General features: G+C 43.5%; 1 protein-coding gene across 1 annotated transcript in view; it reads left to right on the top strand.

The window, feature by feature from the left end:
* LOC126184911 (protein C12orf4 homolog) overlaps positions 1-25489 on the top strand; it is a 141096-nt gene that overhangs the window by 74308 nt on the left and 41299 nt on the right. Inside the window, exon 8 of the mRNA XM_049927573.1 lies at positions 11540-11657. Coding sequence (XP_049783530.1) covers positions 11540-11657 — 118 coding nt within the window. The remainder of the gene's footprint in view (positions 1-11539; positions 11658-25489) is intronic.

Below are 25489 nucleotides of genomic sequence, written 5' to 3' on the forward strand. Positions count from 1 at the left end.
GCCAATCATCTTCACAGTCAACGGCTACAAAACGTAAACAGAATGAGGCTAACGATTCAAAGACCCTCCCAGCTGCACCACAATTCCTCGTGGTTTCATGTACTGAAGATGTTTAGTCCTTTGCTACGGTAAATTTGTTTCTTATTCAGAGAGGTGTTGATGCAGTTGCTGGCCTTGTGAAATCCTGCTCTCGTTTATGCAATGGTACTTTGCTTTTGGAGACTACTTCTGATTCTCAAGTGCAACAACTGCTTGCAGCTTCGGTCCTCCGTGGCTATGCTGTTCATGTTGAGGCCCATCGAACGCTGAGGTCTTCATGTGGTCTTATTTACACTAGGCTGCTCGATAGTCTGACCAAGGCAGAAATCAAAAAGTACCTCTCCGATCAGGGTGCCATTGCCATCCATTGGGTGATGAGAAAAGTAGATCCCTCCTTAGTGCTCACACGCACTCACTTTCACACTTTTGACAGAATGGTTCTTCCATCAAAGATCAAAGCAGGTTATGAAGTTAAAACAGTCAGACCGTACATTCTGAACCCAATGCGCTGCTACCAGTTTCATCATTACAACCACACTCGAGAGTCCTGTTGACACCCAGCCAAACATGTAACCTGTGGTAGGGATGCTCACAAGGATGATTGTCTGCCTCCTCGCCACTGCATCAACTGCAATCATGACCATGCTGCCTCCTCCTGCGATTGTCCCATGTATCTCGATGAGCGGACTGTCCAGGAAATCCGGCTGAAGGAAAAAGTTTCTTACCCGGTCGCTCGCAAGTTGTTGGCTAGACGGAAATCTTGCATTCTACTATCGAGAAATATCTCTCTCCATGATGGACATGGCCACACAGACATGCAACCTGAAATTTATCACCGCTGTTGTGGAATCACCCAGTGTCATGGTAGCATTGCTGTCTCCTCCTCCAGCTGTGCAACACGCCACTAAACTCGCCTATCAGGGCAAAGTCACCAGCTACACAACTGGCAGGCCAGAAAGGACAGAAGGAATACTCCCTTGAAGACTTCCTAAGTGCCTCCAGCCAATCAGCACTTGAGTCTTCCTCTGTTAACTGGAAAGGCTTGAAAAAGTCACTTCACCTTCACTGACTCTAAGAGCCCCTTCGACAGTGTTGCCATGTGATACCATCGCTTGGCTGACCTCCGTGTCGCTGGTACACACCACCGACTGTTTTTGTGCCCTGGACTCTGCAGGCCAACAGCAAACGAATGCCGATTCTTTTGTAGACCATATGGAGCAGGATCCTCCTGCCTCCGTGCCCTGTAGCAGTGAGTCTTCAAAGGCTGGCACTTGGCAGCCACCAAGGTCACACCCCTTCAATTTTCCCTCATAACTCCCTCCCATGGAACGTTCACAGCATTGATCCAACAAAGAGGATTTACAGCTGCTCTTTGAATCACATTGTCCATTTGTTGTCTGCCTTCAGGAAACAAAATTGCATCCTCAAGACTGCTCTGAGCTCTCGCACTTCTTCCCAGTCAGTTTTGACCTTCCCCCCCCCCCACCCCCCTCCACCCCCCACCGCCACCGCCCCCACCCCCCCACCAACGTCGGCATTCCATCTTATGTAGTCGTCGTGCTTCTCATACGGGATGATGTGCAAACTCAACCCATCTCTCTGACTACCTGCCTTCAAGCTGATGCAGTTCGCCTTTGCCTTCCTCATTTGACCTTTTCCCTTTGTTTCATTTACATCCTTCTGTCATTCGATTTCACCAGGACAGACTTCCTCCAGCTTGTTGGGCATCTGCCTCACCCCTTCTGCTGCTTGGTGACTTCAATGCACACCATACCCTTTGGGGTTCTCCCAGAACCTGTCCGAGAGGTGCCCTCTTGGTGGACCTTATCAATCAACTTAACCTCTTCTGCCTTAACACAGGAGCACCTGCCTTCCTTTCCGACTCCTCGCGCACCTATTCCCTTTTGGACCTATCCTTCTGCACTGCCCAGCTTGCCCATCATCTCGAGTGGTCTGTTCCCTCTGACTCATAATCAAGTGACCATTTCCCTTGTGCTATCCGTTTGTTGACTCCTACCCCAATCACATGCACATCCAATTGCAGGCCAACTGGAAGCTTTACTCCTCCTTGACAACCTTTGATGAACAACATTTCCCTATTTCCCCTTATCACTGCAGAATGTTCATTTCCTTACACTTACTCTTTAGTACGCCGTGTCCCCATCTCTTGGTGGACTGAGGGGTGCCGTGATGCAATTCGCACACAGAGACGTGCTCTCCATGTTTTTAAGCGTCATCCTATGATGGCAAACTGGCAAAGCGCATTCATTATAAACAGTTATGTACACAGTGTCATTGCGTTTGTGGGATAGCAAAAAAGCTAGCTGGATTTCATTCACTAGTTCTTTAAACAGTTCCACTCCCTCTTCCGTCATGTGGGTCAACCTCCAACAGCTCTCTGGGACCAAGATCCATTCCCCGATTTCCAGCCTGATAGTAGTGGATGATGTCATTGTGGCCCCTGTTGCTATGTCCAACATCTTGGCCCACCATTTTGCAGAGATTTTGAGCTGCTCCTACTGTCACCCTGCCTTCCTCCATTGGAAACAAGTGGAGTCATCTCCAGCGATGTCTTTCTCTTCTCAGAATCGTGAGTGCTACAATGCTGCCTTTACTATGAGGGAGTTCGATCATGCTCTCAGTCCATCCTGATCCTCTGCCCCAGTGACAGATGCTGTTCACATTCAGATGTTGCAGCATCTTCTCTTGCGGGCAAGCACTTTTTGCTTGATACGTACAACTGCATGTGGGCAGAGGGCACGTTTCACAGACACTAGCATGAAGCCATCGTCATCCCCATACCTAAGCCCAGTAAGGACAAACACTTTCCTTCTAGCGACCACCCCATTTCTCTCACCAGCTGTGTTTGCTAGGTGATGGAATGTATTATGATTCATGCCCGGCTGGTGTGATGGCTTGAGTCTCACAATTTACCAACTACTGCACATTGTGGATTTTAAGCACAGCATTCTGCAGTTGACATTGTCATCACTTTGTCCACTCATGTTATGAATGGTTTTCTGCGGAAGTCCCAAGACTGTGGCCATATTTTTCGTTTTGGAGAAAGCCCACGACACCTGCTGGAGCATTCGTATCCTCTGTACTCTCTCTATACATGGGGCTTTCATGACTGCCTGCTCAGTTTCCTTTTTAAGAGACCAAGTTTTCAAGCTATATGTGGGTTCTGTCTTGTTGGACTTGTATCCAGGAAAATAGTGTGTCTCAGGTTTCAGTCCTGAGCATTGTCCTCTTTGCTATCGCCATTAACCCTGTAGTGGTCTGTCTCCCGCTGGGCATCTCCGGCTCCCTTGTTGTTGATGATTTTGCCATCTATTGCAGTTCTCCATGGACTTGTCCCATTGAGCGGCATCTTCAGTGATGTCTCGATCATCTTTACTCATGGAGCACTGACAATGACTTTAGTTTTTCCACTGTTAAAACCATTTGTATGAATTTCTGGGTACTTCCTGGGGTGCAGATCGAACTACCCTCCTCGGTTTGTACTGGTCCCTTGTCCGTTCGAAACTAGACTATGGGTGTTTCGTTTATGCATCTGCATGTCCCTCCCTCTTACACCGTCTCAATACTATCCACCATAGTGGCATATGTTTGGCTACTGGCACCTTTTGCACTAGCCCGGTTAAATTCTGTATGCAGAAGCTGCCAAACTACTGCTGTCCTACTGCGATGACTTTCTCCTCAGCAGATATGCATGCTGTTTGTCTGCCACGTGTGGCTATCCATCCTATGCCTCTTTCTTCAATGAATCCTTTGATTGTTAGTATGGGGCACATCCCTCGTCTGTTACCTCCTGGAGCTCGCTTTTGGCTCTTGCTCAGGCAGCTTAACTTCATGCTACCTGCAACTATCTCGGTGGGTGTGAACCCTTCACCACCTTGGCTTTGTGTGGCAGCCCAATTTCACTATACCTTCTTCATTGGCACCGACATTTTTCAGTATCGGCTTCCAGAACACTGCTCAGTATTTACAGTAGAGTTCTTCACCCTGTATCAGGCCACGCAGTACATCCTACAACACAGGCTTTTCAATTGCATCATCTGCTCAGAATCTCTCGGCACCCTTCAAAGCCTTTGTGTACTGCACACCATCCATCCCGTAGTGCAACGGGTCCAGGAAAGTTGTCACTTGCTCACTCTTCATGGAGCCACGGTGATGTTTATGTGGATTCCTGGTGTCACATTGGTCTGATAGGAAATGAGGCCACTGACGTTGCTGCCAAGGCTGCAGTTGTTTTTGCTCCCTAAAACAAACACATAACAGAGACTTTGTTGTCAATAATGTATTCTCCTTCACTATTTACAACAATCTTCCAATGCTGGTGTAACTTTTTGATTCCACAACTGTAGAAGTGACACAGTTTTCAGGCAAAGAACTCTTACAGTCGTGTTTGAAGCACATTTTCATCTACAAAGGAAGTTCCTTGAAGGTTGTTCGATAGAGAGCAGAAAAGGTAAAATCTGAGGTTGCAAAATCAGGTGAATAAGGTGGGTGTGGAATGACTTCCCAACCTGCCTCCTGTATAGTGTTTTTTGTCAGTCTAGCAGAATGTGGGCAGGCATTGTTGTGGAGTAGTATCACTTCACGTAATCGTCCTGGTTGTTGTTCTTGCATTGCATCTGGAAGATGTCTCAGTTATTGACAAAAAATGTCACCAGTGATGGTTACACCTCAGGGAAACAATTTGTAATACATCACACCGTCGGTGTCCACCAGATGCCTAACATTATCTTTTGTGGAAGCATGCAGGTCTTTGTATGGGGACTTACTGCTTTGTTTGGACTCAACCATTCCTTTATTTTCCTTATGTTAGTGTAAAGACACCATTTCTCATCACCAGTAACTACAGAGGATAGGAATGATCTGTGTTGTTGAGTAACCAATTGATGAAGTGCAAGCAGAAATGCACACAAGACCACCTGCTGATTTTTGTGATTTTGGCTTAGAGCATGTGGCACCAGTACTCTCGATTTTTGAACCTTCCCCATTGCATGGAAGTGTCACACGATGTTGGAATGATCACAGTTCATCATATTTGCCAGTTCTTGAGTACACTTACATGGATCATTGTGGATTAATGCCTTTAAACAATCTTCATCAAACCCAAAAGGTCTTTATGAATGTAGAGTGTGACTAATGTCAAAATGATTCTCCTTAAAATGAGAAAAACATTTTTTTGATGTGCTCTGTTCAATGGCATTATCCGCATACATGGCGCAAATGTTTCTGGCTGTCTTCCACTACTGCCGCCCCTGTATTACACTCGTACAGAAGAACCTGTCAGAAATGTACAGATTTCACCACTTGCTCCAGTCATTATCTCCAAATGGTAATATGTAAACTCAAATAGACACAGTGAACTACAAATAAAAATAATTGATAAATAAACTCATAGCAACCAGAATACCAACATTCAAAAGAAAAATCTACAAACTTAAACAACCACCTAATATTTAAAAAAAGCAAATAAAAATTCCCTTCATGCCTTCCTTAGAGAGAGTCTCCACTCCTTCCAAACTAATTATGGATGTGAATACCAGATGTGGCTTAAATTCAAAGTACTAGTATGAGTTGCAACTTAGGGATTTGTACCAAATAAATTAATAAAAGATGGTAACGATCCCCCGTGATACACAAAACAGGTCAGAATGCTGTTACAAAGGCAATGAAAAAAGCATGCCAAATTTAAAAAAAAAAAAAAAAACACAAAATTTCTAAGAATGGCGTTGTTTTACTGAAGCTCAAAACTTAGTGCAGACTTCAGTGTAAGGTGCTTTTTGTTGAAATCTGGCACAAAATCCAAAGAGATTCTGATCATATGTGAAGTACACCAGCAGCAAGACACAGTCAGTATCTTCAATGTGTGATACCAATGGTAATATTACCAATGACAGTACCACTAAAGTGGAGTTACTAAACATAGTTTTCTGAAATTCCTTCACCAAAGATGGTGAAGTAATTATTCCAGAATTTGGATCAAGAACAGGTGCCAACATTAGTAACTTAGAAGTAGATATCCTTGGTGAAGCAAAGAAACTATCACCACTTAGTAGATAGTATATCAGTTGAGTTCCTTTCAGAGTATGCTGATACAATTGTCACATACTTAGCAATTGTATACAACCATTGCTCAATGAAAGATCCATACCTAAAGACGGGAAAGTTGTATAGGTCAGATCAGTATTCAAGAAAGGAAATAAAGTAATCCAGCACATTAAAGACCCATTCACTGATGTTGATTTGCAATGGGATTTTCGAATATATGCTGTGTTTCAACTTCATGAATTACCTCAAAGGAAACAGCCTATCAACACACATCTCATAAATTCATCAGAAAATCAAAGCAATTGTAAAATGATTAAGGCAAAATATCTATATGGTGCGAAAAGTGGCAATTGCCTCTGAATAAGGGAAAGTGTGAGTTTAAATTTCAGTTACACATTAAATCATACAAATTTAAAGACTGTCAGTTCAACTAAATACCTAGCAGTTACAATTATGAGCAACTTAAATTGGGACGATCACGTAGATAATGTTGTGGGGAAGCCAAACCAAAGATTGCATTTTTTTGGCAGAACACTTTGAAGATGTGACAGGTGTATTAAAGATACTGCCTCACTACACTTGTTTGTACTCTTTGGAAGTATTGTTGTGTGGCTGGATCCTTACCAGATAAGATTGATGGAGGATGTTAAAAAAGTCTGAAGAAGGGCAACTCATTTTGCATTATTGCAAAATACAGGAGAAAGTGTGATGGATGTGAAAGTGAGTTGGGTGGCAGTCATTAAAGCAAAAGCATTTTTCATGGTAGCAGAATCTTTTAATGAAAGTTTAATCACCAACTTTCTCTTTTGAATATGAAAATATTTTTTGCCAACCTTCATAGGGAGAAATAATCATCATAATAAAATAAGATAAATTGGGGCCTGTACAGAGAAATTTTAGTGTTCATTTTTCCTGTGTGCTCTTAGAGAGTAGAATGGTAGAGAAACAGTGGTTTGAAAAACCCTCTGCCAGGCACTTAAGTGTAAATTGCAGTGTAGTCATGCAGAAGTAGATGTAGTGTTGTGTAATGCAGTGCTTGCTGGCTTTGTTCTTGAGGAATAATTGGTCAGAAAAAAATTAGATATGTTGCGCCATTTCTGAGTTAATTAGCATTGAAATTAGCTGATCTAGCTGTTGCATGTGCAAATTAAAGTGGCTTGTCAGATACAATTAGTGTCAGTTTTTCTCATAGCCTAGATAATAGTGCATGAGACTGCTCAGCCTTTGGCTTGGATTTTATCCTCACTTCCGTGCCATGTTCAGTTTGTGTATTCCTCTGTTGTCTGGTTTCAGGAAACCAAACAAAGAACACGTTTGGTGACACCGTATCTAGTGGGCTGCTTGAATTTGCACGTGCAATGGCCTAATCAGTTAACTTCAATGCTAATTAATTTGGAAATGGTACAATGTGTCAAATTTTTTCTTAACAATTATTTCTCAGCACAATGTACCCTGCAACATCCATACAAGCTTTTCAGACTGTTTCTGGCCACTCTGTAGATGCTGGAAACACTACTGTTTTTCAGTTAATCACCAAGCATGTGGAGGGCTCAAAATCATTTTGATGTAAGTGATTGCACTCCCATTTGGAGTACCTGAAACTTTCAGTATATTTTTTCAATTAATAAATAAAACATGTTATGGATTGAGTAAAATAAAATATAATGTGTTATTTGAACAAGCAATAAATGCCCCCAGTTATCCAAATGGGTAAACTTCACTGTGACTTTAAAGCTTCAAAATAGGTTTCATTCTAGAACAGCAACAGGGTGATTTCAGTTCTTAGATGATAAAAGACATAAATATTCTTTGAAAAATAAAAATACAAGGTAAACAACTATCTACATAAAGATGTATAACATTTTGAAGACAATAAAAACTGATATCTTGAATGTTCAATGAAGTTTTTATCAACAAAAATGTGCAGCAGTGATAGAGTATGTAGAGACCAAAAAACAGCTTGAAGTATTTTTGCCTTAATTTGGGCACAGGTCTTGTAATTTTCCACTTCCATGTCATATAGCGCCATTCCTCAAAGATGTCCTAAAAGAAAAGTCATTGTGGGATGAGGGGTGAGTGTTTACCATTTAACAATGCCACCAAGTTCTATCTGCAACTCTGGACATGTTTCAGTCAATATCTACCTGTACGCTAAAGCAAAATATGCAGTACAACCACCATACTGAAATTATATGCAGTAATACCACGATAGTCCAACACTTGATATTCTGGCAGACTCCATAGACCAGCATGCATAAGAAATTTTCCTGTGTTTTTAGCTCGGTTATTTACAATGCACAGACTAATGCATGGATTAAAGTCAAGTTGTTCCAAAAATTCTAAGGCAGTTCTTATACTGAATTGCTAAGCTCACCCTCCAGAATCAGAGCCTCTGTCAGGTATTTTTTTTTTTTTTTTGCACATACCTACCTGCCAGTATTATGTCACTAATTCCATCCCTGGAGCAAGAGAGTGTAAAAAATTTCAAGTGATGGTTCAGAGGAATGTTTGTGCAAAAGATCATAACCTCAGATAGCAGCATCAAAGAGTTTCAATGTAATTTTAACATTAAAAACTCTATTTTAATATCTACAGTTGCTTGGACCTCCGTCAAAACTACAATATTGCACAGGGCCTGGAGAAACAAATGGCATAAACTGATCGAAGAAGCTGAAGTGAAAACTGATATAAATGATGATGATTCAGCATCTGACTGCTCTGGAACTGCTTTCACTAATGAACACCTTGTGTTTTCAGCAGAAGTAGGTGGCCAATTGATCAACACTAACTGAAATTTAGCTGTCGGGCGGACAATGTGATATTGCAAAGTGTTTTCAACCCACAGAGGGCACCAGAAACTGAGAATGACAAAGAAGAAATGCCTACTAGTCACACTTATTGGACTGAGGCTTCAGAAGCCTTAAACACTTTTGTGTAATTCATTGAGACTGTCCAACAACACAACACTTCTGAAGTTGTGCAGTTGCACGTTGTACAACATATTTTTGTCAAAAGAAGAGCTCAGTCCAAGAAAGAAGTTTGCAGTGTTCCAGAGAGCTCAAAAGAAAATTTCAGCTAAACCATCAGTTTGATACACTCCTTGCAATCGATGTCAGATATGTGTGCTATTCCTAAAGACAGTGATGCCAACTGAACTGCACTAAAATCTTGTTGGCAATTTTTATTATTTAGCTTGCCCGTGATATTTTCAAATCAGTGGTGCATTTTTTATTTTGTAAATAGCATACCAAAAATTTATTTATGTATATTGAACGTTTCTAAAATGTTGAACTTTAAACTGATTTAATAGAGCAGTATAGTATTTGATTTTCAATTCAGTTTTGTTTTCACCGGAAAATAATACATACTTCTTATTTTTATATACTGTAATCCCTCCTGTTGTGTTCAATAAATGACAGTTACTTGTTTTTTTACATTAGAACTATAGGTTTCGGCTATGTCCCTTTTTTAAAACCAGGCTTTTGAAAATGACCTTGAGAATCTGGCGTATCTGATAATGTGGCATTGAAAGATCCCCGAGCATGCCGGATTATCAAGGTCCTACCATATTTTGTCATATAATTATGATTACACCTTTCAAGAATTCCTGGTGAGAGATTGTCATAACTGTGGCTGGTTTATGTTTTTAATAAAATATGGTCCAATTATGAAATCAACGAGGATTCCGCACCACAAATTTATACTCGGTTGACCAGAGATTCAAATTCTTTGAGACAGCAAGAATTCTTTACTGCTTGTTAATGCATATTGTGTAAATTTATGTACCCATAATTTGTGTGTGTAGCTTTGCCAGTAAGCAGTATGTTTACAGTTATAAAAATAAATCTGCAAAAACAATCCATTGCTGGAAATCACCTTCATGAAACTGATATTTAAGGTTGATGTACTAAGGGCACAGTACTGAAATGATATTTGATTGACTGTCTCAAGCTGCAGCCACAACATATACACTACCTGATCAAAAGTATCCAGACACTGCTGTGTAATGTGACTGTCATAAGGCAAACTCACCAGTATGAAAGGAGGCAGGGAGCATTTTGTTGTCAGTAAGGAAGCAGTAACAGCAGTATGGGTTGGTCAGGAGAGCCTCAGTGACTTCAAATGTGGACAAATCATTAGATGTCACCTGAGTAGCAAATCCATTACAGACATTTCAACCCTTCTAAAACTGCCTTGTTGACTGTTAGTGATGTTACTGTGAAATGGAAACATGAAGGAACAGCCACAGCCAAACCAAGACCAGGCTGACCTGCACTGAAGGAGAGGGACTGTCGAGCATTGCAGGGGGTGGTTGTAAAAAATTAAATGGAATCATTCAAGAGTTTCAAAGTGTTCCCAGTAGTCCAGCTTGCACAATGTCTTTGTGTGGGGGAGTGAAAAAGAATAGGGTACAGTGGTTGAGCATTTCCTCGTATGCCCCACGTTTCTGCAGTCAGTGATAAGTGATACTTGAACTGGTGTAAAGAGTGATGCCACTGGACAGTGGATAACTGGAAATGAGTGATGAATCACAAAATACACTGTTGCAATCAAATGGAAGGGTTTTGCAAATGTACAATGCCAATAGCAAAGTATGGAGGAGGTGGTGTTACAGTACTGTGTGTGTGCGTGTGGGGAGGGGAGGGGGTTGGGGGGGGGAGTCCCTCGAGGCACTTCAGAAAATGCTAAATATGGAAGGATATGCGTGCATTTTACATCATTGTGTGCTGTGTATGGCAGAGGAATGGTTTGGAGATGATGTTTGTGTTAGTATAACAATCTACACTATCATAAAACGGCATCTGTGAGACCATGGTTTATGGACAGTAACATTCCTGAAATAGACTGACCTGCCACAGTAACAAGCTGAACCAAATGGAACATCTTTGGAATGAGTTAGAATGTTGACTTTGCTCCAGACCCCAGCATCCAACATCACTACCTTCTCTGGTTTCAACTCTTGAGATCGAATGGGCTGCCATCCTTCCACAGACATTCAGAAACCTGATTGAAAATGTCCTCAGCAGAGGGTGGAACTAATGTCCACTAATAGGTGTCCAAATACTTTTGATCGGATAGTGATAATTATCTGGCTTGAGGTTCTTAAAAATGTGTGCTAGAACATCTCTCTGCATCATTTGCATGTAACAATCTTCTGTTTCCAAATTATTCAAGCGCTATTAAGGTACACCAGTCCATATAAAGAAACTTAAGTATCTTGATAGATATAAATGATGCATACTGTCAATTTGCAAGAAACTTTGCTTTGACTCCTAGAATCATTTACAAAATATGTGGAGTGTCCCTGTAACATGGTTCACTGGTTTCATTCTACTCTAGGTGAAACAAGATTAATCTTATTACGAATGATCTTTTTTTTTTTTAAGGTTAGAAAATAATCCACTTACATGATTACAAATTATTATTATTTTTCCAGTCTCGAAGGTTGGGGACAAAGAATCTACAAACTGGTGATGTGTACTTGACAAGACATTCAAATTTAGCTGAAGTCCATGTTGTTTTCCATATGGTGGTAGACGATTCCTTGAGATCAAGTGAGTATAGACAGAGAACCATAAGTGGAAATGCTTGAAAAAACTTATTTTTGGTGATGGCCTCAATAACGTAATTTATGTGTAACTAATTGAATACTCTCCTTCTCCCTCTACCCCCCCCCCCCCCCCCCCCCCTCCTGCTTTGAGAGACAGCATTCAGTAAAGCAGTGATTCTGTGTGGAATGATTTCAACAAGTCCTTTGTGTGTTTTTGGTGGTATGTGCCCCAGATGTTTTTGGACGTCTCGCACAGTTCCTGGTTTGTGGGCGTGGAAATGTTGCGTGGTAGCATCTTAGATGTGATCCATTTGGTTAAGATCAGTCTATTTTGGTGGCCAAGAGATCAGTGTGAGTACAATGTAATGCCCCTCAAGCTGCTGTAGTATAGTCTTGGCCATGTGACAAACAGTTTTGCTGCTGGAAGAGCTATCACTTTTGGGGAAGACGTCGAGCATGAAGGGGTACAGGTGGTCTGCAGTAATGTTCATAGTCCACAGCTTTTAGGGTGTGTTTTATTACTATTTCAAGTCCCACAGAAGCCTAGATGAATATCCTCCATAGTACAGAGCAACATCCATATCAGGGACACTACTCATCAGACCAGATGTCATGTTTCCATTGATCCACAGTCCAGTCTCGATGATGCTGTTCCCTCTGCAGTTGGAACTGACGATGTCGTCGGGCCGACATAGGAACACCAGAGGACATAGGAACAGCAGAGCCTGACATTCGGCAATTTGCACTGAATGGTTTGCTCTGACACCCTTGTCTGTACAATAGCATTGTGCTCTTACAGAGTGGGCGAGCCTCTGACCTCCCCATTTTGTGATGAGACGTGTATGATCGACACCTTGTTACTTCATCATGATTTTGTCTTCTTTCAACCACTTTTCATAGATGCTCAAGATGGAGCACATGAACAGCCAATCAGTTTCACCATTTGATTTGTTTGTTACCAAGTACCAGGTCATAACAATCTGCGCTTTGTCCAAGTTGATCGTCATTGGTTTTCCCATTTATGTCCCATATAATCCCTAGAATAATTGAAACTTCCTGGCAACTTGCCGGCCACAGCCTGGCAAGGTCCACAGGAGAGCTTCTGTAAAGTTTGGGAGGTAGGAGATGTACTGGCAGAAGTAAGGCTGTGAGGACAGGGTGTGAGTCGTGCTTGGGTAGATCAGTTGGTAGAGCACTTGCCCGCGAAAGGCAAAGGTCCAGAGTTCGAGTCTCGGTCCGGCACACAGTTTTAATCTGCCAAGAAGTTTCGTATCAGCGCACACTCCACTGCAGAGTGAAAATCTCACCCCTAGAATAATTGCTTATTTGTCCCTGCTCTGCTTATATACTTTCCTTACTGCCTCATGAACCTGTAACACCACCAGGCAGCATTCAGTTTCATTGTGGGCAGTGGTCGTAATGTTTTGGGTCATTAGTGTATACGCATATTATATTGCTTAAATTATCATTAATATTGTAATTACATGAGGAGATGTATCATAAAAATCAGTCACTTCATAAAAGTACCTGAAATATTGTTTGGTAACAGTGATTCAGTTCGTACAACTTTCTGCTGCGGTGATAGGGACATTCTGTTTGTTAATGGCTGTAATTGTAACTAGTTGACAGTGAAAATGAATTAAAAGCTCTTGCATCATGATTAATAAATGCTACAAAAGGAACAGGTCTTCAGAGTAATGCAGATAAAACAATGTACTACATCTTAACTTGCCATCCAGAAAATAATAATACCCAGCAAATTAATAGCGCAACTTTTGCAAAGGTCAGTGAGTTCTGTTATCTTGAGCTCTGCTGTTTTCTCATAAGATTGCATTCTTATATCTTTTTTACGCAAATATGTCAGACCATCAGATCCTTCACAGTTACACGGCAAATGAACGCAGTATGACACTTCTCACTGCTCTCCATTCATTATCATATTACACTTGTCTAAATTAGTAGTTATTTTCTAACTCGTTTAATTAAAAGTTACCTTCCCAATGTTAAAAACACTTGCAATGGGAAAACGGTATGTTATCCATAAGATTTGATGCTATCACTAGATTGCGCGTGAAAAGCCGTCAATTCAGCAGGCTAAGTTTATTATTCCATACGTTTTAAAGTATATTCATTGTTATTTGTATAAGTGTGAATGCACTACTTCCATGATTAGTTATTTAGATCCAAGCTTGTAAAAGGCAGAATATTATTTTCGGGCACAATAGAACTGGAAGCAAATGACATATTATTTAAGTTATGTGTGTAGCTTTGTATTTTTCAGATGGTGGTTCATTTTCAATATGTAATTGAATTGTGCATATTTTTAGTAGGGGAATGCTAGTTCTTACTGGCACAAGCGGAGAAGCACTCGTGTATTCTGAGTCACAGAGTGGCTGTCAGGAGCAAGGGCAAGAAGTGATTCGGGAGGGAGGGGGATAGGGGGTTGGTAAGTTAAGGGAAGAGACTTTGTATAGAGCCAGCAGAGGATTCGGAAGTCAAGCTGGGTGCAGGACACTTTTCATGTAGGGATATTATATTGTACGGAACTGGGGACCTAGAAACGATGGAGATTGTAGATGCTCAGCTGAAATGCAAATTCAAAAGACTAACACTTCTTTCAATGGTTTTAAGACATTTTCAAAAGAAAATTCCTTTCTAAGGTATCTTTATTGGACATAGACAAATCATTAACTACACTCCTGGAAATTGAAATAAGAACACCGTGAATTCATTGTCCCAGGAAGGGGAAACTTTATTGACACATTCCTGGGGTCAGATACATCACATGATCACACTGACAGAACCACAGGCACATAGACACAGGCAACAGAGCATGCACAATGTCGGCACTAGTACAGTGTATATCCACCTTTCGCAGCAATGCAGGCTGCTATTCTCCCATGGAGACGATCGTAGAGATGCTGGATGTAGTCCTGTGGAACGGCTTGCCATGCCATTTCCACCTGGCGCCTCAGTTGGACCAGCGTTCGTGCTAGACGTGCAGACCGCGTGAGACGACGCTTCATCCAGTCCCAAACATGCTCAATGGGGGACAGATCCGGAGATCTTGCTGGCCAGGGTAGTTGACTTACACCTTCTAGAGCACGTTGGGTGGCACGGGATACATGCGGACGTGCATTGTCCTGTTGGAACAGCAAGTTCCCTTGCCGGTCTAGGAATGGTACAACGATGGGTTCGATGACAGTTTGGATGTACCGTGCACTATTCAGTGTCCCCTCGACGATCACCAGTGGTGTACGGCCAGTGTAGGAGATCGCTCCCCACACCATGATGCCGGGTGTTGGCCCTGTGTGCCTCGGTCGTATGCAGTCCTGATTGTGGCGCTCACCTGCACGGCGCCAAACACGCATACGACCATCATTGGCACCAAGGCAGAAGCGACTCTCATCGCTGAAGACGACACGTCTCCATTCGTCCCTCCATTCACGCCTGTCGCGACACCACTGGAGGCGGGCTGCACGATGTTGGGGCGTGAGCGGAAGACGGCCTAACGGTGTGTGGGACCGTAGCCCAGCTTCATGGAGATGGTTGCGAATGGTCCTTGCCGATACCCCAGGAGCAACAGTGTCCCTAATTTGCTGGGAAGTGGCGGTGCGGTCCCCTACGGCACTGCGTAGGATCCTATGGTCTTGGCGTGCATCCGTGCGTCGCTGCGGTCCGGTCCCAGGTCGACGGGCACGTGCACATTCCGCCGACCACTGGCGACAACATCGATGTACTGTGGAGACCTCACGCCCCACGTGTTGAGCAATTCGGCGGTACGTCCACCCGGCCTCCCGCATGCCCACTATGCGCCCTCGCTCAAAGTCCGTCAACTGCACATACGGTTCACGTCCACGCTGTCGCGGCATGCTACCAGTGTTAAAGACTGCGATGGAGCTCCGTATGCCACGGAAAACTGGCTGACACTGACGGCGGCGGTGCACAAATGCTGCGCAGCTAGCGCCATTCGACGGCCAACACCGCGGTTCATGGTGTGTCCGCTGTGCCGTGCGTGTGATCATTGATTGTACAGCCCTCTCGCAGTGTCTGGAGCAAGTATGGTGGGTCTGACACACCGGTGTCAATGTGTTCTTTTTTCCATTTCCAGGAGTGTATACGAATTGTAACCTACGGTTCTGAAAACTAGTAGTTTGCACATAAAATCTTACTGAAAACATTTGGATCCATAAGAGACAGCAATAGTAAAGATCAGGAAATCCCACATAATTATTAAGTGTATGATTTACACAGATATCCTGATATAGTAGCAAACGTTAAAGCCAAAATATTGCAATTGGTTGGGCATTTCATTGAAACCTTGCAAACAGCATCATCAAGAGAGTAACAAAGCAGCTTCCTTCTGGAAGGTTAGCTCTTGGATGCCCATGTAAAACATACTCAATTTGGAAAACAACTTGTGGTGACAAAACGAAATGGCTCAGTATTTCGCTTTGCAACAGAGAGCACTCATGGTGTGGAAAGCTTAATAATAATAATAATAATAATAATAATGGGAACACAGCTGGTAGCTGATGAAAAGTACTCAGGGTTTCCTGTCAGATGGTGTGTTAAAATGAAATGCTGGTTTGACAAGTGTTATAACTCAGTTGCCATATAATCCTGACCTTCCTTGGAATGAAATGGTCATTTATCCCTGGTTGTTTCCAGATTACAATGAGTCTGTTGAAAGTAGCATTTTCATGTGTTTGGATTGACTGATGCTACTTTATGCTGTGCTTTCTTTTTGTCTTGGTTATCACCTTGCATGTATCAACTCCTTTTCCATCTCGCCCCTTGCAGGATCTGTCTTCTGTATTTTAATAACATGTGCAACCTTGTTTTGAAATACTACTGTAAACAGATACACATCATTGCTGCTTGAGTTGAGTTCAGCTCAACTCAGCTCTATTGGTGTAGAAAGAAACAGGAACATTCCTACAAGTCTTGGGCAGCTGAGGTTCATGGTTGAAGCCATCATCGTCACATTGTCATTGATGTACATAAGGAGTCATATGCCAACCAAGTGGCTTGTGACGCAATCATTTGGTTGGGTCCTGATCGTGAGGTTCGTGAGCGGGCTCTTCAGTGTGAAAACCTCTCCCTCTCCAAAGTCCTGGTGATTGCATAATTGTTTGAGGTTAAGAGGGCTGTGGGTACTTAAATTGAATCATGGTGAGGTCTCGGAAGTTTAACCTGCTTCAACTCCCCCCGTTTGTCGCACAGTTCACTGGGTGATAATATGGTGGCAGGTCCACGCGCAAACAAAACATCATTGCGCCTGGCCAACTCACTGCGGCAGCCACGGCCACTGCAGCAGCAGCAGTAGCATAGCAAGCCTGGTAATGAACAACAATGCAAGTGCTCTATGCTTCCTTCTTGTCCATCAGGTTTTGTCACTCATGATAGGCTGTATTGTCCTAAGCAGTGGGCCGTTTGCCACCAGTGCAGCAAAACGGGTCACATTGCTCCAGCAATGAAAATTCCAGCAGCCTATTGCAGATGCTAACATGGATGTCAATTATGTATCAGCACTCTCAGTTGCACCCAATAAGATTTTTATTGATGTCAGGGTGTATCAGAAAGTTTTGCACATGGAAATAGACACTGGTGCTGCCATGTTCAAAACTTGTGAACATACATGGACTTGGGTTCTCCCCCAAGTCAGTGTCACATACATTAGTCACCTACAATAAACAAAGCATTCTGATGTTAGGTAGCTTCTCAGCCCCAGTCACGTATAAGTCTGTGGTTCGTCTGCTGACTTTCCTGGTGGTGAACAATGCACGTACTAAACATTTGTTTGCTTTGGACTCCTTTAACCTTTACGGGTTTACTATTTCCAATGAAGTTCGTCTCATTTCTGATCAAGTGCCTTATACACAACTTTACTCTTTATGTTCTAAATTTTCTGCCCTATTTTCTGTGGGCTTGGGTTGTGCCAATAATTTCAAAGCCCACATCACCATGAAACCTTTGGCCAGACCCCATTTATTTCAGGCTCGCCTGGTGCCGATGGCGCTCCATGACCAAGTCAAGGCGGAGATCGACTTCCTCATGGTCTCCAGTGTCATCCAACCTATTGCATCCAAAGAATGGGTTACCCCCTTAGTCATTACCAAGAAGCCATCGGTGCCTTTGTGGCAATTCCAGAGTTTCTGACAATGCTCAGTCTATCATTCACACACATCCCTTGTCGCACCCTGATGAACTTTTCGATAAGCTCGCTTGTGGTCAGCATTTTTCCAAGATTGACCTCTTTGATACGTATTTGTAGCTTCCCATTGATGCTGACTCTCAACAGCTCTTGGTTGTTAACACGCCTTTTGGCTTGTATCAATACTTGTGGTTACCATTTGGCATGGTCAATGCACTAGGGATTTTTCAATGGTTTCTCTAACAACTCATGAGGTCTGTGCCTGGCTGTGCCAACTATCTTGATGATATTGTAGTGTCAGGCTCCTCCATTTCAGAACATCTCAACAACTTTTGTACACTCTTTCTGGCGTTACATGCTGCTGGGTTAAAATGCAGTTTTGAAAAGTGCTGCATCTTTTAGCCTTCTGTTGTTTATCTTTGGTTCAAGGTCTCTAGTGCTGGTCCCAGACCCCATTGTCACAATTTCTCTGCCATTGTGGCTCTTCCACATCCTACGTCGGTCAAGGAACTTGAGGTTTTTGTAGGTAAGATTGCTTATTATTTTCAGTTTTTGCCAGGTACAGTGTCAAGTGCGCAACCATTATGAACCTTGCTGCATGAGGGGATGTCCTTTCACTGCTCACAGGCATGTGAAACATCATTTTCCAAGGTGAAGTCTGTGCTACAATCTGTACCTTGCCTCATAACCTACCAACTGGGTCAACATTTAGTGTTAGCAACAGACACATCCCAGCGTGGGCTGATGCCTCTGAGTGACCTATTTCATATGCGTAGGAGACACTCAATTTGACACAGCAGACTAGGTATTCACAAATAGAGAAAGAAGCCCTCGTCGTGGCTTATGTGTTAAAGAAGTTTCATGCTTTCCTTTATGATGTAAAATTCCATCTGATTATGGATCAGCAGCTATTTCACTGTTTAACCCCTCAGCGTTGCTGCCAGACAAAGCAGCACATTGCCTTCAGCACTGGTCACTGTTCCTCTCTCAGTACAACTAATAGATTCACTTCCACCCCACAGCTAAACATGGGAGTGCTGACACACTCTTCTGTCTTCCAGCTCGTCTGGACCCAGTGTTTGATTGGGAAGAGTTACTCTGTTTCCATCTTGATGAATGCACTCAACAAACTGTCAATGCTTTTCCAATCAGTAGTGCTCGGGGTGTGCAGGCTAGTGCTACCAGCACTTCCATAACCGGCATATGACTCCTCCGTAAGTACTGTGTGTTTTGGCATCATTTCTCTGTCATTGATGCTGTTGTACTCCTTAATATGGACTTTTCAGCTCTTCGCATGCTGTTTCCATCAACTCACCATTCGGAGATCCTGCAATTGCTGCACACTGATCACCGGATGTGTCACGCACCAGTGCATTAGCCTGCCATCATGTTTTCTGGTCTGGTTTGGATGGCTGTATCACTCATTTGGTTACAGCATGTTCTCAATGTGCATCACAGCAAGTTGCTCAGTGAACAATGTTGTCTCTTTGGCCGCATCCTTCGCAGGCCTGGAACTGTCTCCAAATTGATTTTGCCAGCACTTTTCTTAATGCATACTGGCTAATAGTAACTGATGCATTCTTTCAATTCCCATATGTTGTTCACCGAGCAGGGTGGCGCAGTGGTTAGACACTGGACTCGCACTCGGCAGGACGACAGTTCAATCCCACGTCCGGCCATCCTGATTTAGGTTTTCCGTGATTTCCCTAAATGACTCCAGGCAAATGCCGGGATGGTTCCTCTGAAAGGTCACGGCCGACTTCCTTCCCAATCCTTCCCTAATCCGATGAGACCGATGACCACGCTGTCTGGTCTCCTTCCCCAAACCAACCAACCAACCATAAGTTGTTCATTGCCCGTCAAGTTCAGCCTCTGCCACCGTGGCAGCTCTGTTGAAAATTTTTTTCCGTTGAAGGACTTCCGGCAATGTGGATCTCTGATAACAGCTCTCAGTTTGTGTTGCAGGAGTTTGTCTCCTTCTGCAACACCCACAGGATTTGCCCCATTTTTGCTCTACCCTCCCACCCACAGTCGAACGGTGAGGCTGAAAGGTTAGTTAGAAAATTTAAATTGCAAATGAAAATGTATGCCACTCGTTCCCCATCCAGTGTTGCCTTGGATCAATTTTTGTCTTCCTATTGGTTCATGTTCTTCGGCGACAACAGCCCCACTGAACTGCTCCGTGCGCATCAACCCCAGACGCTCCTGCATCTCCTATGGCCCGGGCAGGAACGCCAACCCATGCAGCCGTCCCATTTGCAGCCCAGGATGGCTGTTGGGGCCATGCAGGTTTGGTCATCACCCAAAATGGATTTCATCATCATCTCCCAATGCCGTGGCCTCTGTCTTTGCAACATCTGTATGGACAAGGGCCTCTGTTCACGTCATTGTGAAACTCTGCACCTGTGCCGGCCAATCCTGTCCGGAACACAGACGTGGCCATGCCAATCTGTGTCACACGACAGGTCACCTGATGTGGATGGGTCTCTGCTACGACATATAAGGGGTCCCCCGTCACTGGTAGCCAAACCTAACCCAGCTTCTCCAATACCGCTACCAGTTACCAGTACCGATGCAGCCGCTGTATACACTGGAGCAGTCCCCTCCACCGCAGCAGCCAAGTGTAGGACCACCACCACCACCACCACCACCAGACCCTGAACCTGATGTTGACATGGAGCTCGCACCGACTTCACCCATCCTACCATATGGGTTGACACAACAAGGAGGACTGTGACACTGCCTGTGCCCAACTACTTCCAACCATACATCCCAGTATCAGAATGTCATCTCAGTCAGAGCCTTGTGGAGGAAAATGTCATGGACATCTCACGAATCTGAGCTGTTCCCCAAGGGAAGAGGAATGAATTAATGCACACACACTTGAAAGCCACACACATTACTGGAGTGTTGTCATCCACGAGAGTGCACCACAAAAGAGCAATACTGTGAACTTCGGATAGAGCCTGCCACAGGCGAGCGCCTATTTAAATCCTGCTGAACTATGCTTGTGCTCAGTCATCATGTTATTACTGCCAGCGTACATTTGCCTTATCTTATTGTGTTCAGTGCATGTTACAATGATTGGCATATGTGCCATAGTCTAATAAAGATGTATTCACATTCTTGGTTGTTTTATGTGTCCAAGTTACAACCAAACCTTTAAATCTTTATAAATTAGACAAATTTTATGTAACATTCTACATCTTTATTCTTCATGTCTGCATATTTATTTCTTATCATAATCACCCTGGTGATGAATAGAAGTGTTCTCTAAGATTTGAAACATGAAAATCAGATGGTGCCAAGTCGGGGACTGTGTAGAGGATGATCGATGACAGTGAACCCAAGGTGATTGATTAGTGCAGATGTTGCAGCACTCGTGTGTGGTCTGGCATTGTCGTGCTGAAGGAGAGAGTGCACAATTTGCAGATTAGCTCTTCTATGATCAGAAACTCAATTGCAGCATGCTACCACTCATGCACCAACGTAGTTGCATTGCACTCTGCTCGTGCTAAAATTTGGAATGAGTGGCAGAGGATTGCAACTTGGAACAGTGAAGCGGGAAAGTCAGTCGAGTTATATGCGTGACATGTAATACCTCAACCAATATTGAGAACTGAATAATAAAGTTGGAGGCATTATTTTTCAACACGCCCTCATAAATTTCCACTCCATAAGCCATCTTATGGTGTGTGACCAGAGAGTTCTTTGTATGACACTATCACTTCTCCCTTTTCCTGTTCCAGTCATGAATGGTTTGCAGGAAAAACAATTGCTGGTGAGCCTCCGTTTGAGTTCAAATCTCTCTCATTTTATGTTAATGGTCTTTTCTCAAGATGTACACAAGAGGAATCTGTATATTGGTTAACTCTTCTATGAATGTGTGCTTTCAGAATTTGAACAATAACTCTCTTGCACTGTTTGCCACTGGAGTTGGCTGAGCACCTCCATGATTCCTTCATGTTTATTAAATGAACCAGTAATGAGATGCACTGCTCTTCTTTATATCTTGTCTTTTCTCTATCACTCATGTCTTGCGTGGATCCCATACTGATCAGAAATATTAGAGTATTGTTCTAATGAGGGTTTTGTAAGCTCTCCTTTCTGGGTGGACTACACTTCCTGAGGATTCATTCAATGGACCTCAGTCTGGCACCTTCCTCATCTGTGATTAGTTTCTGTAGTCATTCCACTTTGTCACACTCCCTGCCTACTCATAGATATGTTATGGAGGTGACTGCTTCCAGTAATTGTTCTACAATTGTATAATTAGACAATAATGGGTCTTACTGCCTCTTTGTGTGTGATATATTATATTTGTTTATTTTGAGAGTTAACTGCCAAGTCCTGAACCAACCACCAATTGTCTTCAGGTCTCCCTGCATTTTGCTACAAAGTTGTAGTGTGACTCAGTATTTTTAGTCCAGGAGATGAATTTAATGGCCTTACAATCACTGATTCCATGTTCGACACTGAGCTGAAAAGTTTGGGCCTGTTGGTGATCAGATCTAATACATTACCTTCATGAGTTGATTCTCTGATTAGATGATCAAGGTAATTTTCAGATAAGGCATTTAGAACAGTTTCACATGATAAACTGTTCCTTATACCTGCCCTAATCACTTAAGTCTCCCAGCCTATAGGGGATAAGTTGAATATTCCACATAATGCTGTAACATGACCAGGAAACTTGCACAAAATCTTCCCCAATTTTGCCATCAAATGTTCTGCCCATTCTACCCCTGAATCAGGGGATTTATAGTGGGATAGTATTCTTCCCAGTCTGAAATTAGAATATATTCTATCAAGCATGTGGTGGGGCTTGCCTATTGCAAAAAAAACCACATGTGCACACCACACCACATGTACTCCACTACCTTAGTAGCCCCTTCCTGCTTGTAGCATATGCCTGAATAGCGGAGGCCAAGAAATCCACATCAGAGACAATCATAGAATCATCTGAGTCTTGGTCATGATGCTGCTTCCACTCTGTGTGCAAGGCTAGCTGTCTTCACAAAAGCAGCTAGTTGCCTGTAAGAACTGGAGATGGCCTCTGGACCAGGTGGTAAGAGTCATTCGTGCTGACAAGGGCCATGCTTTGCAGCTGAGTACACCCAATGCACTCAGTTGCTGCTGGCAGAACATCCTTATCATCTTCAGTGTGACCACCATCAAGCAGACAGAGTGGACACTGGCCTTCCTTCCCCCTATTACCCGCTATTTCCTTGAGGGGCTCCGTCACCCACATAACATTCAAGCTCCCAGTGATGAGCAATCCGACCCTCTGCACTTGTGTGGACCTTTTAGGAAGATTAGTCAGAGTCCCAACAGACAAGATGTCACTTTCTGGCTCAGATGTTCTTTCAGCAGCGGGCAATATCTCAAATCTGTTTTTAAGTTGCAAGGAAATAGGCATGTGGCCAGTACGCACTAACACATTCAGCCCAGTGATTCTCATCTCCTCTACTGTTTCCCATTTCCTGTCAGGTGAGTGTTGACTGTCCATAACAAGCAAATTGGAAGGTGCTGTGACATCAGGCACCTCTGGCAACATTGTCTGCACCATAGAAGTCAAAGCATTCGTCTAAAGTGCCCCAACACCACTGCAGACCAGGACAGTAGCCTGAAACCGTTGACCACGGCTGACACAGCTTCCAACTGTTTCGACAGTGGCCAGTTCACTCCGCATATGTACACAACAAATGCAGTTTCTACCCATCATTAATCACTATAGCATAAAGAATATAATATAAATCAGAACAGTCAATGGATACAATGCAAACACTTTTGCTATGCTATTTCTGGTTTTTACCACACTTAAGGTAAGCTCGTACAATGCAAATGCCCCGAAGTTCACACAAAAGTTTTGAATAAATTAGTGTACACTAGTCAATAAAGTGAAATATACAGATACAATTCACTTCTTCATATAAGCATATAGGAATGAAAAATTAACTAAATCCTGTGTATAAAACTTCTGCTGCTCTTGGTACGTCCACTCAGTTCCTTGGTTGCAGCCATAAAGGAGTCCACATATCAGGAATGTTTGTAATCCCTATCAGATAGGAATAAGGGAAGATGTCGAAGCAATTCAGAGCTGTGTTGTTAGATTTCTTACTGGTAGGTTCAGTCAACACACGAGTATAATGGAAAAGCTCCATGAACTCAAATAGGAGTCCCTGTAGGGAAGAAGATTTTTCTTTTGCAAAGCACTGTTTAAAACGTTTAGAGAACTGGCATTTGGCCGGCCGCAGTGGCCGTGCGGTTAAAGGCGCTGCAGTCTGGAACCGCAAGACCGCTACGGTCGCAGGTTCGAATCCTGCCTCGGGCATGGATGTTTGTGATGTCCTTAGGTTAGTTAGGTTTAGCTAGTTCTAAGTTCTAGGGGACTAATGACCTCAGCAGTTGAGTCCCATAGTGCTCAGAGCCATTTGAACCAAAAAAAAAAAAAAAAAAGAGAGAGAACTGGCATTTGCATCAGACTACAGAACAGTCCTACTGCCACCAACATACATCTCACATAAATACCGCACAAACTTGAGAAATTGGGGTTCATATCTAAGCACGCAGACTTTGATGCTTTTCCCTTGCTCCATTTGCAAATGGAGCAGGAAAGGGAATGACTATCTGTGGTTCAAGGTACCCTCCCACCATGCACCATATGGCTGCTTGTGGACTATGTATGTAGATGCTGTTGGATTCAGATTTAGTTTATTAGGTGTGAAGATGTCATTTACAGAGCACCTCAATTTGAGAGGGGAGGGGCAGGGAGGTTTCATGAACATCAGTTAGTATTATAACAATATAATGAAAAGATGAAAAGTATAGCTGCTACTCACCATATAGAGATGCTGAGTCACAGAAAGACCAGCAAGGCCTTTGTCAAAAAACAGACAACTCTCTCTCTCTCTCTCTCTCTCTCTCTCTCTCTCTCTCTCTCTCTCTGCATATGCAAATGCAACTCTCTCACACATGACCACAGTCTCTGGCAGCTGGAGCCAGCCCCTCCCCCCCCCTGCCCCCCACCCCACCTCCCTGTGCCCCCTCCCCACACACTTCTCTCTGCCCCCCTCCCACCACCACCCACTTCCCTCTGCCCCCTCCACCCACCACCCACTTCTCTCTGCCCCCTCCACCCACCTCCCACCTCCTTCTGGCCCTGCACCTCCCTCTGCTCACCCCCACCCCATCCACCTGCCTCCGCACCCCCCCCCCCCAATCCCTATGCCCATCCCCCTATCCCTGTGCCCACTCCCTGTATCCCAATGCCCCCCACCTCCCTCTGCTCACCCCACCTCCCACCCCCATCCCTCCATCTCCCTCTTCCGCCTCCTCTCCTCCCAATTCTATCATTTCAGAGACAGTGTATACTACAATTTCCTTCTGTTGTGTACATAGTTCCGCGTAGTCAGTGCTTACACAACTTTCCCACTAGAGCGCGCCCAGCTAAGCACAACAGCGCAGGCGCAGTGCTCGTCCGTCTCCGCACTACGAGATGGCGCTGCCATAGAGACGGACCAAATTCTGCTTCCACCGATCCGCGTATTAATATGTAACGCAGCCAATGAGATTGCTGCTAACGTAGAACCTTTTCTCCTTGCAGATCACACTTACACAGTGATACCTGAATGCACGAGGTATTATAACGAGTGTATAGACCTCCGATTAGTCAGTCT

The sequence above is a fragment of the Schistocerca cancellata genome, chromosome 4 (genome assembly GCF_023864275.1).
Source record: "Schistocerca cancellata isolate TAMUIC-IGC-003103 chromosome 4, iqSchCanc2.1, whole genome shotgun sequence".
Taxonomy (NCBI): domain Eukaryota; kingdom Metazoa; phylum Arthropoda; class Insecta; order Orthoptera; family Acrididae; genus Schistocerca; species Schistocerca cancellata.